The 12,663-nt window shown below is 41.1% G+C and overlaps 1 protein-coding gene across 1 annotated transcript in view; it reads left to right on the top strand.

Moving 5' to 3' along the window:
• Positions 1-2,962: 2,962 nt before the first annotated feature.
• Positions 2,963-12,663, top strand: part of Plek (pleckstrin) — a 28,801-nt gene continuing 19,100 nt past the window's right edge. The window contains exon 1 of the mRNA XM_051164912.1: positions 2,963-3,199. Coding sequence (XP_051020869.1) covers positions 2,978-3,199 — 222 coding nt within the window. The 5' untranslated portion in view covers positions 2,963-2,977. The remainder of the gene's footprint in view (positions 3,200-12,663) is intronic.

Genomic DNA, 12,663 nt, shown 5'->3' with positions numbered 1-12,663 from the left:
TCCCTTGTATCCTCCCATTCCTCCCTCCCTTCCACTTTCACCCTATTCCCCTCCCCTATGACTGTGACTAAGGGGGACCTCCTCCATCTGTATATGATCATAGAGTATCAAGTCTCTTCTTGGTAGCCTGCTATCCTTCCTCTGAGTGCCACTGGGCCTCCCCATCAAGGGGACGTGGTCAAATATGGGGCACCAGAGTTCGTGTGAAAGTCAGTCCCCACTCTCCACTCAACTGTGGAGAATGTCCTGTCCATTGGCTAGATCTGGGTAGGGGTTTGATATTTACTGCACGTATTGTCCTTGGTTGGTGCCATAGTTTGAGCAGAACCCCTGGGCCCAGATATGCCCATCATAATGTTCTTCTTGTAGGTTTCTAGGTCCCTCTGGATCCTTCTATTTCCCTAGTCTCCCATACTTCTCTTACCTAGAGTCCCAATAGGATGTTCTCCCATCTATCCCACTTTCCTGGTAAGTGAAGACTTTCATGGGACATATCCGTTGGGTTAGTGTCCAGATATAAGTGAGTATATACCATTTGAGTCTTTCTGCTTCTGGGATAATTCACTCATTATGATCATTTCTAGTTCAATCCATTTGTCCACAAATTTTGGGAATTCCTCATTTTTAATAGCTGAGTAATATTTCATTGTGTAAACATATCACAATTTCTTTATCCATTCTTCTACTGAGAGACACTTAGGCTATTTCCATGTTCTGGCTATTATGAATAAGGCCACTATGAACATGCTTGAACACATGTCCTTGTTGTGTGGTGGAGCATTTTCTGGGTATATTCCAAGGAGTGGAATAGCTGAGTCTTGAGGAAGCCCTATTCTCAGCTTTCTGAGAAAGCAGGGATTGGCTAAGTTTTTAGTGGCTGGTCCCTAGAGAAAACTGGATCTCCATCTCTCATTAGCCATTGATTGGCTGTAGTTCTTTATCTAGGGATGGTAGGATCTCACCATTGATGGGTTGTAGCTCTTCATCTAGGGGTGGAATCTCACCACTGACTGGCTGTGGCTCTTGTAAGATTTTTCCCATCCATGATGGTGTATTGACTGGTACGATTATACAGATTGTATCTAAGCAACTATATTGTTGAGATTTCATGGCTGCAGCTTCCCAGTTCTGTGTAGAAAATACTAACATTTGGTTTGGTTTTTATGATCTTTCTGCTCCTCTTCCACAATGCCTCTTGAGCCTTAGGGTAAGGGTAGTGTTGTAGATGTATCATCTGGGGCTAGGAACCCCACGATCACTTGTTCTTTGAATTTGACCAGTTGTGGATTTCTTAAATGACCTCAGTGTGCTGGAAAGAAAAAGCATCTTTGATGAGGAGCAAGAGCTACACATATATATATATATATATATATATATATATATATATATATATATATATATATATGTAAATATTAGAACACATTTAGAAACTGTGTTATTCTGACTTAGAAAAACGGCAGTAGTAGGATCTCCTCCAGGATCTAAGACATCTCTGTCCATAGGTAGTTTTCTAGGTGTACAGTACCAAGCATGGATTTAACCCTATTAAGTGAGCCTTAAATCCAATTGGAAAGTTGTTGGTTACTCCTTTAACTCTGGGTGCCACTACTGCACCACTGAGTATATCTTGCTGTGCCAGTCATTGTTGTGGGCCACAGGGTATATAACTGGGTAGGACTGTTGATTAGCTTTTCTCCTTTGGCACTCTGAGAGCTAGTCCTCTGGAGGAGTATTCCAGGTAAGTTCCACCTCGTGTTCCAAGTCCTCTGTGTGTGTCCTGAAGTGTGTGCTGTCTTCAGCAATAGATCCTTCCTTTAAGATCTGGGAGGCAACCAAGGGCAATGGTAATAATAATACACACGCACACACACACACACACACACACACACACACACACACACACACATCTTTTCTTCCACCAACTTTGACAGGGTCTTACCTCATATCCTTGGCTGTCCTGGAACTTACTACATAGACCAGGCTGGCCTCAAACTCACAGAGACTCACCTGCTTTTGCCTCCTGAATGCTGCAATTAAAGGTGTGAGTCATCATGCTTCGTTCTTCTGTTCTGAGAGTTTTCTGGACCATTCTGATCAACAATTTGAAGAGAGGTTTCCCATGCCTGCCCAGCACTGCGTTTTTGGTAGTCTCTGCTTTTGTGGCACAACTCCATTTCACACACACACACACACACACACACACACACACACACACACACACACACACACCATATATGTATTTTTAAAAATAAGCTTACAAAATAATGTTTTCCCTGGGGCTTTCCCAAACATCCTCAATATCCTCAATGTTGTCTCTCTCTCTCTCTCTCTCTCTCTCTCTCTCTCTCTCTCTCTCTCTCTTTCTCTCCTTTCCTCTTCTCTCCCCAATTACAGCCCCCTCACTTTCCCCTGCACCAGTTCACACAGCACCTGTATATCCTGTTAAACTCAACTCTAGAGCTATTGCTCACCCTCTCTCCAATGATCTCCTTTTAGTTTCCTGGCTTCTATGATTACTTCAAGGTTACAGATTCAAATCTCAAAATCTAGAGCTAGGATTCATAAAAAAGAGAGGGTATGCAGCATTTGTCTTTCTGAGCTGGGCTACTTTAGTATATTATTTTCCAGTTTCATCCACTGGATGGTTGGGCCTCCTAGAAGTGTGGGGACAGTGGAGGGCAGGGGCAAGCACTCTCTTGGCTGGGCTGGAGTGCGTGTCAGTGTGGGGATGGAGACAGCTTCTTGGCATTTTTATTAAATACTTTTAATATTTCAAGAATAATTCCTAAGCAGGACAGTTTCAACCAATAATATTTTATTGTTCATCTCTTATCTTTTTTTTTTTCTGTTTAGGAGAAGATTTTTACATATGGGTAAATATTTGACTAAACTGCACTATTTCCAGCATTAGGAAAACATGGGCTGTTCATCTGTACAGTTCCCTTTTCTGACTTGTCACCCCAGTGAGGGGAAAAGGATGTCATCATGTAGTCACCAGCAGAAGAGAGATTGTGAAAGAGACCTCACTGTAAAAAGAGCAGCCCACAACCACCTCTGCTCTCAGAGGAGACTGAGCTCCTCAGAGAACGCGTCTGAAGTGTGGACCCGTGCGGCTGACTCTGAAGTGTGGACCCGTGGGGCTGGCTATCCTCTAGGCATGGAACCAAAGCGCATCAGGGAGGGCTACCTTGTGAAGAAGGTAAGTAGGGAGTCCACTTTCAAGTCTTGCAGAAGATTAGTGTTTGCTTCATACACTGCGCCTCCCTTTCGAGGATGCTCCATGTTGGATCTGTAGGGTTGGCATAAAGAGAATGTTGCATCACAGACACAGTGTGTTATTAGTGGGGCTGCCTCAACAACTTTCCCTGACTCTTTTTGCCTTTAAAGGGAACTAACCTAGTTCAGGCCTCAGCTCAGTTTGCCCGAATGAGCCTGAGAATTCCAGACTGCAGGGTGTGGAAGGTGAAAATACAGATTTCCTTTTTCATGATTTCAAACACTTTGCAACAGCTACACATTGTCTTCTGGGGGGAAAAAAAGCCTCCAATACTTCTGTGATAGAAGTCACTTGGAGAGCTGTTCGGTTCTTATGTGAATTGCCAGGCTGGTGGAAGGATTGGGGGTGGGATGGGTGGGGTTGAGTAGCAGTAAGCTAACAGACCAATGCAGCTAATTTCCTGGGCCTTCTTAGACTTACTGCATGAAAGACCTTGTGTTTTGTTTCATGGGTGTTAGGGTGGTTAGAGGTGGTAAGTGTGGGTGTCGGCTGCTGTGTCTTACTTGAAACCTTAGTAAATTTGTATAACAGACCACCAAAGTGGTAGATATATCATCTTAAAGAATGGGAGTGGAGATGTGAGAATATTAAAAATTGCTCAGTGTCATGGAAAATTGAATTTTGTCAATGTTTCTAGTCTTTCTCCTGCTGCTGTGTGTGCTTTCAGTTGTGAAAGTTCCTTGCATGGTGAATTCACACATAAGGGCTGCTGGCATCCTGTGAGCAGTACTGAGTATGCAAACGCACTGGGTTTCAGGGTCTCAGAAATGTTGCTTCTGACTAAATTTATGAGTCGTTTTCTAAAAAATGAGCAGACAATGTGACTTTTTAAAAACTCAATTCAGCCCATTAATTTGCTAGTTAATCGAGCTTTGAGATTGGGTCTTACTCTATCGCTATTATTGCATGCCCAAGGCTAGCCTGGAACTGGTGGCAAGCTTCCAGACTCAATCTCCCAAAGCCCAGGATTATAGGAATGAACAACCTTGCCCTGCTGCGGCTTGATTTTAGGGCCTTCATTTGTTTCTATTTTAGTTTAAAAAGTTCTATGTCCTATGGGCATTAAGGGGTACGGGCACATTTTTTTTTTTTAATTTCAGATTAGAAAGAAATGTTCAATTATCTGTGAAGAGACTAAGATGAAAACACACGAGTGAGTGACAGAGGCAGGAGAACACTGTTTCTCGCCCCCTAGGCACCGAACTCTCTGTTTACCAGCACAGGCTTTCTCTGAAGCAAAGCTAGCTTCCGTGAGTGTTCACAGTGTATCTGTGCTGGTGACTTGTGACTTGGTCTTCATGTGTATCCTCTTAGGCTCGTTGAATTCTGAAACATCCTTTGTAAACGAAATAGATGCGTGTAGATTGCCATGTCCTTCCTCTCTGAGATCTGATAGGAACTGTTGTTGGCTGATCTCTTTCCTGATCACACTGAATAGTATCTTATTAGTGTGTGTGTGTGTGTGTGTGTGTGTGTGTGTGTGTGTGTGTGTGTTTCTCAGTGTCTGTGGATTTGTGCGGGTCCATAACTTCCATGGTGTACATGAAAAGGTCAGAGGACAATTTGCTGAAGTCATTTCTCTATCTGGGCCATTCTGCTTGCTGGCGGGCACCTTTAACTGCTCAGCCACCTCACAGGCCAGGGCTTGTTTTAATACAAAAAGTCTGTGTGCTTACATTTTACAGTTATTAAGCTTCAAAAATAGAGATGATTCGGTCTGCGATAAGTGAAGCCATTTCACTGGAAAGTGGGTGTGGTGGATTCAACGCTGTGAAGCACCTGGATTTAATAGCTTTATATTAGCCACAGTAATTCTCTCAGATTATGACTGGCAAGTGTCAATTTAGGAAAGACTCTAGAAAAGAGTACAGTGAAACCTCACATTGATATTTTTACAATGTACATCTCCCATAATTCTTTTGGAAATGCACATTAATATTACACTTAGATTTACATTACATTCAATCTAATATGTTTTTTTTCATGTTGTTTTGAATTTCCTTGGGGCCACTTAGACACTCCTTCTAATAATATACTAATATTCTCTAATTTGGCACTTTACTTTTGTTTGAATTTTTTTTTTCAATGTTGCAATTCAAACCCAGGGCCTTGCATATGGTTGGGCAAAAATGCTTTACCACAGAGATGTGCTCCCAACCCTGGAATTTGGCATTTTTTTTTGCAAGTATAGATCTGAAACTAGGATTTCTAATTAGTAAGGTCTTTTCAGTTGTATTATGTGGATTAAAATCTATCTAACTATCCATCTATATAAGAGCCTAGAGTACAATGGGCAGCACATAAGTGAAGACGGATATCAGAAAGCAAATACACCACAGCGACCTGTGAGATGGGTTATGGTTCTAAATCCTTGCTGTGGAAAGCACCCTGAGAGTCTCCTTCGTGTGGAGACTCCAGGAGCCGTGAGTGTGGCTGCTCAGATGAAAGCGTGCCAACAGTAACCGAAGTACTTTCCTCTTCTTTGCTTGTCTGGTCTATGCAGCTCAAGATTCCAGGGTGGAAATTAAGCATGCCTCCTCTCTCCTGTGACTTATGAAATAATTACTTTTAAGTTGGGATATTTTGGTTGGAAAAGAGTATAACATTGGAAAACACTGATATAGAAATTTTGTTAAGTCTTAGGGTTGATAGCCAATAGTATAAACTTTAAAACATCTCTTTTTTGTTCTGCCTCTTTCTTTCTTTTTCTTTTTTAGGCTCTCCATCATACCCCCTCTCTCTGTGGTGTGTGTGTGTGTGTACACATGTACCCACAGTGTGTGTGCTGAGGTCAGTAGACAACTTGCTGGTCGATTGCCCCCACCCACCATGTGGTTCCTGGAGATTAGATCCAAGTCATCAGGCCTGGCAGCAAGTGCATTTCCGCCTGAGCCATCTCCTAAGCCCACGTTTCTCTTTTTGTTCAGTTAGAGATAACTGTCCACATTTCACAATTTATGCTTCCTCTTCTGCCTCCTGGCAGAATCTCTTTAAATAGAGATTCTGGCTAAGAAGGGGAGAAAAAAAATGTGACTGTCATTCTCAACTGTTTCTTTCTATATAGCACTCCTTGCCTCTGAGTCTTGTCACTTGTGATTATTTTAAGGATCATTTGTGGCCCTGTATGTACTACTTGCTGCCATACCAATGGGATCCCTCTTCAATCCTAAGACCTGACAGAGAGTAGGAGACTTGTGCATTATCAAACAACTGTAAGAGGATGGCCTTCAGTTCAAATCCAGGCTTGCCCAATAGCAAAGCCCCCATCTTATGGCCCCATAGTGCTCTGGAAGGCACAGGTATTTTGAAAATAATATGAGCTTAGTAATTTTAGCTCTCTTTGTTTCTGATTAGGAAATTAATTTTTAAGAAATAAATACTTCAGTTGTTTTTGAACACATATGAATTAGATGTTCCTATAACCATAACTTTAAAACAAGAGAAGATTCCTTCATGTTAGGTCTCTCATTGTCAAAAAAAAAAAAAAAAAGAAAAAACTAGTTTCCATGACAACAACGCAGCAATTACTAGGCACCAAAGGACAGATTTGACCAGCATCGTAAGACTTGAATGTCCTGTGAAGTGGATAGACAGCCCAGAAACCAGGGTGGTGAGAAAGACAAGAGCAGGGAGCTGGGAAGGTGCTCCACACACTTAAAGCAGAAAGTGTGTATTGTTGAGTTTAGTGTTAAGCTGGCATTTGGATGAAGGGGTTTGGTGAAAATAGGAGATGAGACATCAGAGAGGCTGACTGGGGAAGGAGTATTTATCAAAGTACATTATATGTATGCCATTGTTAAAGGAAGTAATGAACCAGCAGCGAGTAAGTCAAGGATAAGAAGAAAACAAAACAGACTGAGGATTTTGTCCAGGGGTTCTTTCCTAGAACCAGTGCTGTCTTCTGAACAGGATGAAACAATCCCCAGAAGTTTGCACTCTCTTCTCGTGGTGGTTAACATGAGGGCACAGCGTGTTAGGGACAGCGCTAAGCCTTGAGTGCGTTAATGACTTTATAGAACATTCCTAGGATAACCCATACAACTATCTGGGCTGTCTATCCACCTCACAGGACATTCAAGTCTTATGATGCTGTTCAAATCTGGCCTTTGGTGCCTAGTAATTGCTGCGTTGTTGTCATGGAAACTAGTTTTTTTTTTTTTTTTTTTTTTTTGACAATGAGAGACCTAACATGAAGGAATCTTCTCTTGTTTTAAAGTTATGGTTATAGGAACATCCAATTCATATGTATTCAAGAACAACTGAAGTATTTATTTCTTAAAAATTAATTTCCTAATCAGAAACAAAGAGAGCTAAAATTACTAAGCTCATATTATTTTCAACACATACAACTATCCATTACTTCACTGGGGTCCAGAGAAGCAGAAGGTGATGCTGAAGGTCCCCAAGATAAAACATGGCACAGCTGACGTGGAACTGGGATTGTGGCACCAGCATAGCCCAGAGCTGTGTGTACCCACTGTAACCGATCTTCATTTGGGTCCTTTTGGGTTCAAACGGCAGGGATCTCCTTTCCCAAAGAATTATTTTCTCTTATAGATGGGACCAGAACACTTTTGGGCCAGAATCATCCCAACTGTATTACTCACAAAATTGGACTCCGGCCTGTCTCTACGGCGGCCATATCTGAGGCCCTACAGTGTGATAATCTCTTTTAAATGTATCATGTCTTTTAATGTTTGTAAGGAGAAGTAGGTATTGATGTTTAGAAAAAAGATGAACAGTTTGTTTAAAGTCTTAGAGCCTGGAAAAGACAAAGGCAAAATGTGAGCACACATCTAAAACTCAGGAAACAGGGTTGGAAACCACACTGCCCTTCTGTGCAGCTTATTTAAATGTGGGTTTTTTGGTTTTTTTTTTTTGTACTAAGGAAAGTCCAATTTGATAGAATTTATTCGCATAAAATATACTACTGCATAGGCTTGTTTCCTTGCTTCCTAAGGGCTTTGACACGATGTAAAACAAGTTCCTGAGAAGTTGCACCAGAAGTAGGAAACCAGATGATGTGATTTACAATGCACTAGAAGTGAAAGGCTGATTTAATAGCACGTTACTCAAAATGAAATGCCCCCAGGTACGGGGGAGTATTACAATGATGCCCACATCACACATAGTGTTGGTCGTCATGGAATCTTTTTGAATCTGAGCTCTCTGTCAGCATATGAAATGGGAAGTTGGGAAGAAAGGGGAAGTTAAACAGGGTCTTCATTCCCGGAAGTGTCTGAGAGGGCCCTGAGCACACAGTTCGCTTCCCTCAGCCCTGAGCCTCTAGCCCTGATTTCTGTCTGTGAAGCTGGACACGTCGACAAGAGGTCACAGTCTCCCCGGTTAGATCTGACCTCTTTGAGGATGGAGACTGCATTGCTTCCATTTCTATACTCTCAACACACAGGTCAGGTCTTAAACATGAGAAATGCTCTATCATTTCTGGACTGAGCTCTTCTCAAGGAAGAAATGTGCCTAAAACAGACTTACAGAGACCAGGAAAAATCAGGGTTCCACACTGCAGTAGCATGTAAGGTATTTTAAAAAGGGGAAGAGCTCAGCTAAGCCAGTCATTACGTGATCAGGTACCACAAGCTCCTCACAGTTACTATTACTTTGGCATTAAGGGAGAGGAGCGGGAGTTGTCAGGGAAGACTACAGGGATGGACAGCACTGCAGAGCAAGTGTGCATAAATCCATGGATGTGAAGCATATAACTGAATTTCTCACTTGTGCCTTGTATATTTTGCTTATGATTAATATATTAATATTCAATTAATATTCAACACATCTCTTGATAGAGAGCTCACAAGTTTAATTTTTTTCCTTTGGTTGATTAAAAAAAAAAAAAAAAAAGGTTTTCTAAAACTTCCTCCTAGTGGAACTTCCAAGCAATCTAGAAGCTGGGTGTGGTATCTAATGCCTATAATCCTAGTTCTCAAGAGGCTGAGGCCAGAGAATTGGCACAGGTTCAAGGCTAGTCTGAGTAAGATAGAGAAATCGTGTCTCAAAAGAAAATAAAATGAAACAAACAAAAAAAATAGTGGGATGTGATGGCGTGCATTTTTAATCCCATCACTCTGGAGGTGTGGATGGAGAAAGGACAATGGAAAGTTCAAGGTCTCCTTCAGCTATGTTGTGAGTTCAAGGTCAGCCTGAGGTGACTCAAAACAAATAAACAAAAAAACCAACCAAACAAACAAACAAAAAACCAAAAACAACAACAACAACAACAACAACAAAACCCTCTAAAACCAGAGCCCAAGCCAACCACTATCAACAACAACAAGAAAAGTGCAAAAGTTAAACACCTTTGAAGAAAAATACTTATCCACTTTGCCTGTATCTTGCTAGGCTGAAACTATTCAATTTTTTCCCACAAGTCTCCTGGAGAGACAGCACCACCACAACATTCTTGTCTGAACGGGCCCCAGTTCATTTGTAGCTATCAAGGTCCCTGCATGAAGCATTGGTCCCCATGATACCTGAGAAGCACAGAATTTGCAGAACCAGCAGTCTATACTAGTGAAAAGCAGAGCAAAGAGATGCATGCAGAATGGCACACTGGGGAAGAGGAACAGGCCCAAGTCTGTTTTCACTCAGTGACAGGAGGCTCGGTATAAATAGGAAACTATACACAGCTGAACAGTATCAGTGACCCCTAGCATCACTAACCATCATTGTCGGGGTTCCAGGACCTCCTGAAAGAGGGTCTCTTGTTGTCAGAACTATGTGAAATCTCTTCTAGGCTGGCAAGTTTCTTTTAGGGCTGGCGCAGGAGTGTTGGCATCCTCCTCCAACCGCCCCCCTCCCCGCCTCCAGGGTACTAATTGCTGGAGGTCCTCTGTCTGGTAGCCAAAGGGAGGAGAAAATTTGTAGAAAGTATTTTTTCTTGCCATATTAGTTATGATTCCTTTCTGTTTTTAGACCTCAGTTTTGAGTAATTTAATCCCGGGATGATATGCTGGAGTTGGTGTAAAAATAACTGAAATATGTTTGCAACTGAAAAATGATGTATGTACGATCCTAAGTAGGACCAAAGTCAGAAGATATTAGTGCCAGGTGACCTCTCAGCTTTACTTATTTCCAAGGGCCATCGCTTTTTGGTTTTGAGCTAGGATCTTGCTGCGAAGGTCGGTCTGCCCTCAGAATTGTTAGCCTGCTTCAGCTGGTAATTACAGGCAAATCCCATCATATCCAATATGACTTCATTTTCATTCTGAGAACTTTGTCCCTCCTGAGACACATTTATGCACTGGCTGATAAATGTAGCTCTGGAAAAGAACTCCTGACCGATCCTAAAATTAGCATTTTAAATTTACATCTTAAGTTTGCCTAGCAAAATGTGGTTGAGAAATAGTCTCTGCACATTTAAAAGAAGACATTTTAACAACTTAATCGTCTTTCAAATGTATGACAGTGCTTATCTATCTCTTTGGTAGGACTTCCTAACACAGCTCATTTCTTTCTTTTTCTTGAAGTTATTTTAATGTTTTGTTACACTATTTTTTTTTCTACTTAAGTATCTCTTAGGATACTCAATGCAATCCATTTTAATGTGGTTTTCAAATCCCACTGTCCTTTCTATGGTTAACAACTGTAAATAGAACATGAACTTTAAAGTTATTTCCTGGGTATTAGGGATAAATTTTGCGATGGCCCACCCTTATATGTCTAGATCCGTGTGTTTTCAAAGCAATGGCCCATTCGTTCACTTTGCAGTGTTCAGAAAGGCTTCTCTAAGAGGATCTCGGATGCATTTCTCCAGCCCTACATAACTTTCTTGGCTTACTGTTTTTAGTATTTCAGCAATGTAAATCTCTTAGTGAACACAGTCTTTCTATGCAGAGGTAGTTGCAAATGGATTTCTTTTAGTCTAGCAAACGTAGTAGTGGCCTCTTCATACATTTGTGTCATTGCGCCATTACACTTTGCTCTTATTCCTTCCCTCCTCATCCCCTCCCCCATGCCCCCTCATGCCCTTCCACCCACCGATCATCTTACCTTCTTTATTTCACAGTTCTTTTCAAACTCGTCCTCTCTTCTCACAGAATGTCATATGATCTCTCTCTCTCTCTCTCTCTCTCTCTCTCTCTCTCTCTCTCTCTCTCTCTCTCTGTCTCACACACACAGACACTGGGAGAGAGAATGAAATCCACACACATAAGACATACATGCGTATATACATATACACACATATGTAAGTTTAAATCTATGTACCATGTGATACTTTTGAGGGTCTAGCTTATTTCACTCAACAACAATTTCTAGTTGTATCCACATTTTTTTTGCAGATGTCATATTTTCATTTTTCTTTATAGTTTTGTAAAACTGCATGTGTGTCTGTATTCATTCAAGTGGTGAAGGACACCTCGGCTGGGTCTTTGGCTTGGCATTTGTAAGCCGTCCAGCAAACCTGGCAGGCTTTAAGCAGAGGGTTCTGGGTACCAGGGACCAGGGCCAGCAATATACATGGGCAGCGTCATTTGGTCCCCAAGCAACAACTAAGATGGAGATATTATCAACTCCATTTTCAGGATGACAAAAATGAGGGTTACAATAAATGTGCTTAAGGGATATATCCAGCAAGTGTTGGGTCTGGGATAAACCAGCTCAGAGCCTGCAGTCACTTGCTGACTGCACCACCTTAGAGGCAGAATGGCCCTCTTCACCTTAGCGTCTGTGCTCTCTACAGCCTAGGACAAGTGTGGTGCTTTTTGACACATGGTATCAGACTTTTGGTTTCATATCTCAACTTCTCACCAATATTTTTTGTAAATCTTCAAAAAAAAAAACTTACTCCGAAAGATCGTCTTACCTAATTTAGTTTTAATTCCTTGAGCTGCTACTAAACCGCATACTGTTTACCAGGCCCTAAGTAATTCTTTTGAAAACCAATTGTTCATATTATTCTCTATTTAAAAATCTCGACTCCTATGAGGATAAACAACTATACACTGGGAGCTTTAAATATGACTCAGAACCTGAACCCTACCTATTGTAGGAGACTCTGTTTTACACACAAAATGATTAAAATATTAAATGAAATTTGTTTTTACCTGGATGCGTAATGTGTATGTGACACAGAAATAAATTCTATGTGTAGATATAGGCTCCATTCTCAAAATATATCATATACATTCCAAAACCTGGAAAAAAAAAAACGTCTGGAGCAATGGTGGTCCAAGACATCATTTTGGAAGAGTTTTATTTGTCTGTGTATATATGTATGTGTGTATATGTGTGTGTGTATGTATGTATGTTTGTATGTTTGTATGTATGTATGTAGCTATCTATCTATCTATCTATCATCTATTTATAACATATCTACCTACCAGCTGACCTATCTATCTTTCATCTCTGTTAAATTGCAAAATATTTTT

Source organism: Acomys russatus, chromosome 22 (genome assembly GCF_903995435.1).
Source record: "Acomys russatus chromosome 22, mAcoRus1.1, whole genome shotgun sequence".
Classification (NCBI taxonomy): domain Eukaryota; kingdom Metazoa; phylum Chordata; class Mammalia; order Rodentia; family Muridae; genus Acomys; species Acomys russatus.
The sequence above is the reverse complement of the archived record's forward strand: the minus strand, read 5'-3'. Positions and strand labels throughout refer to the sequence as shown.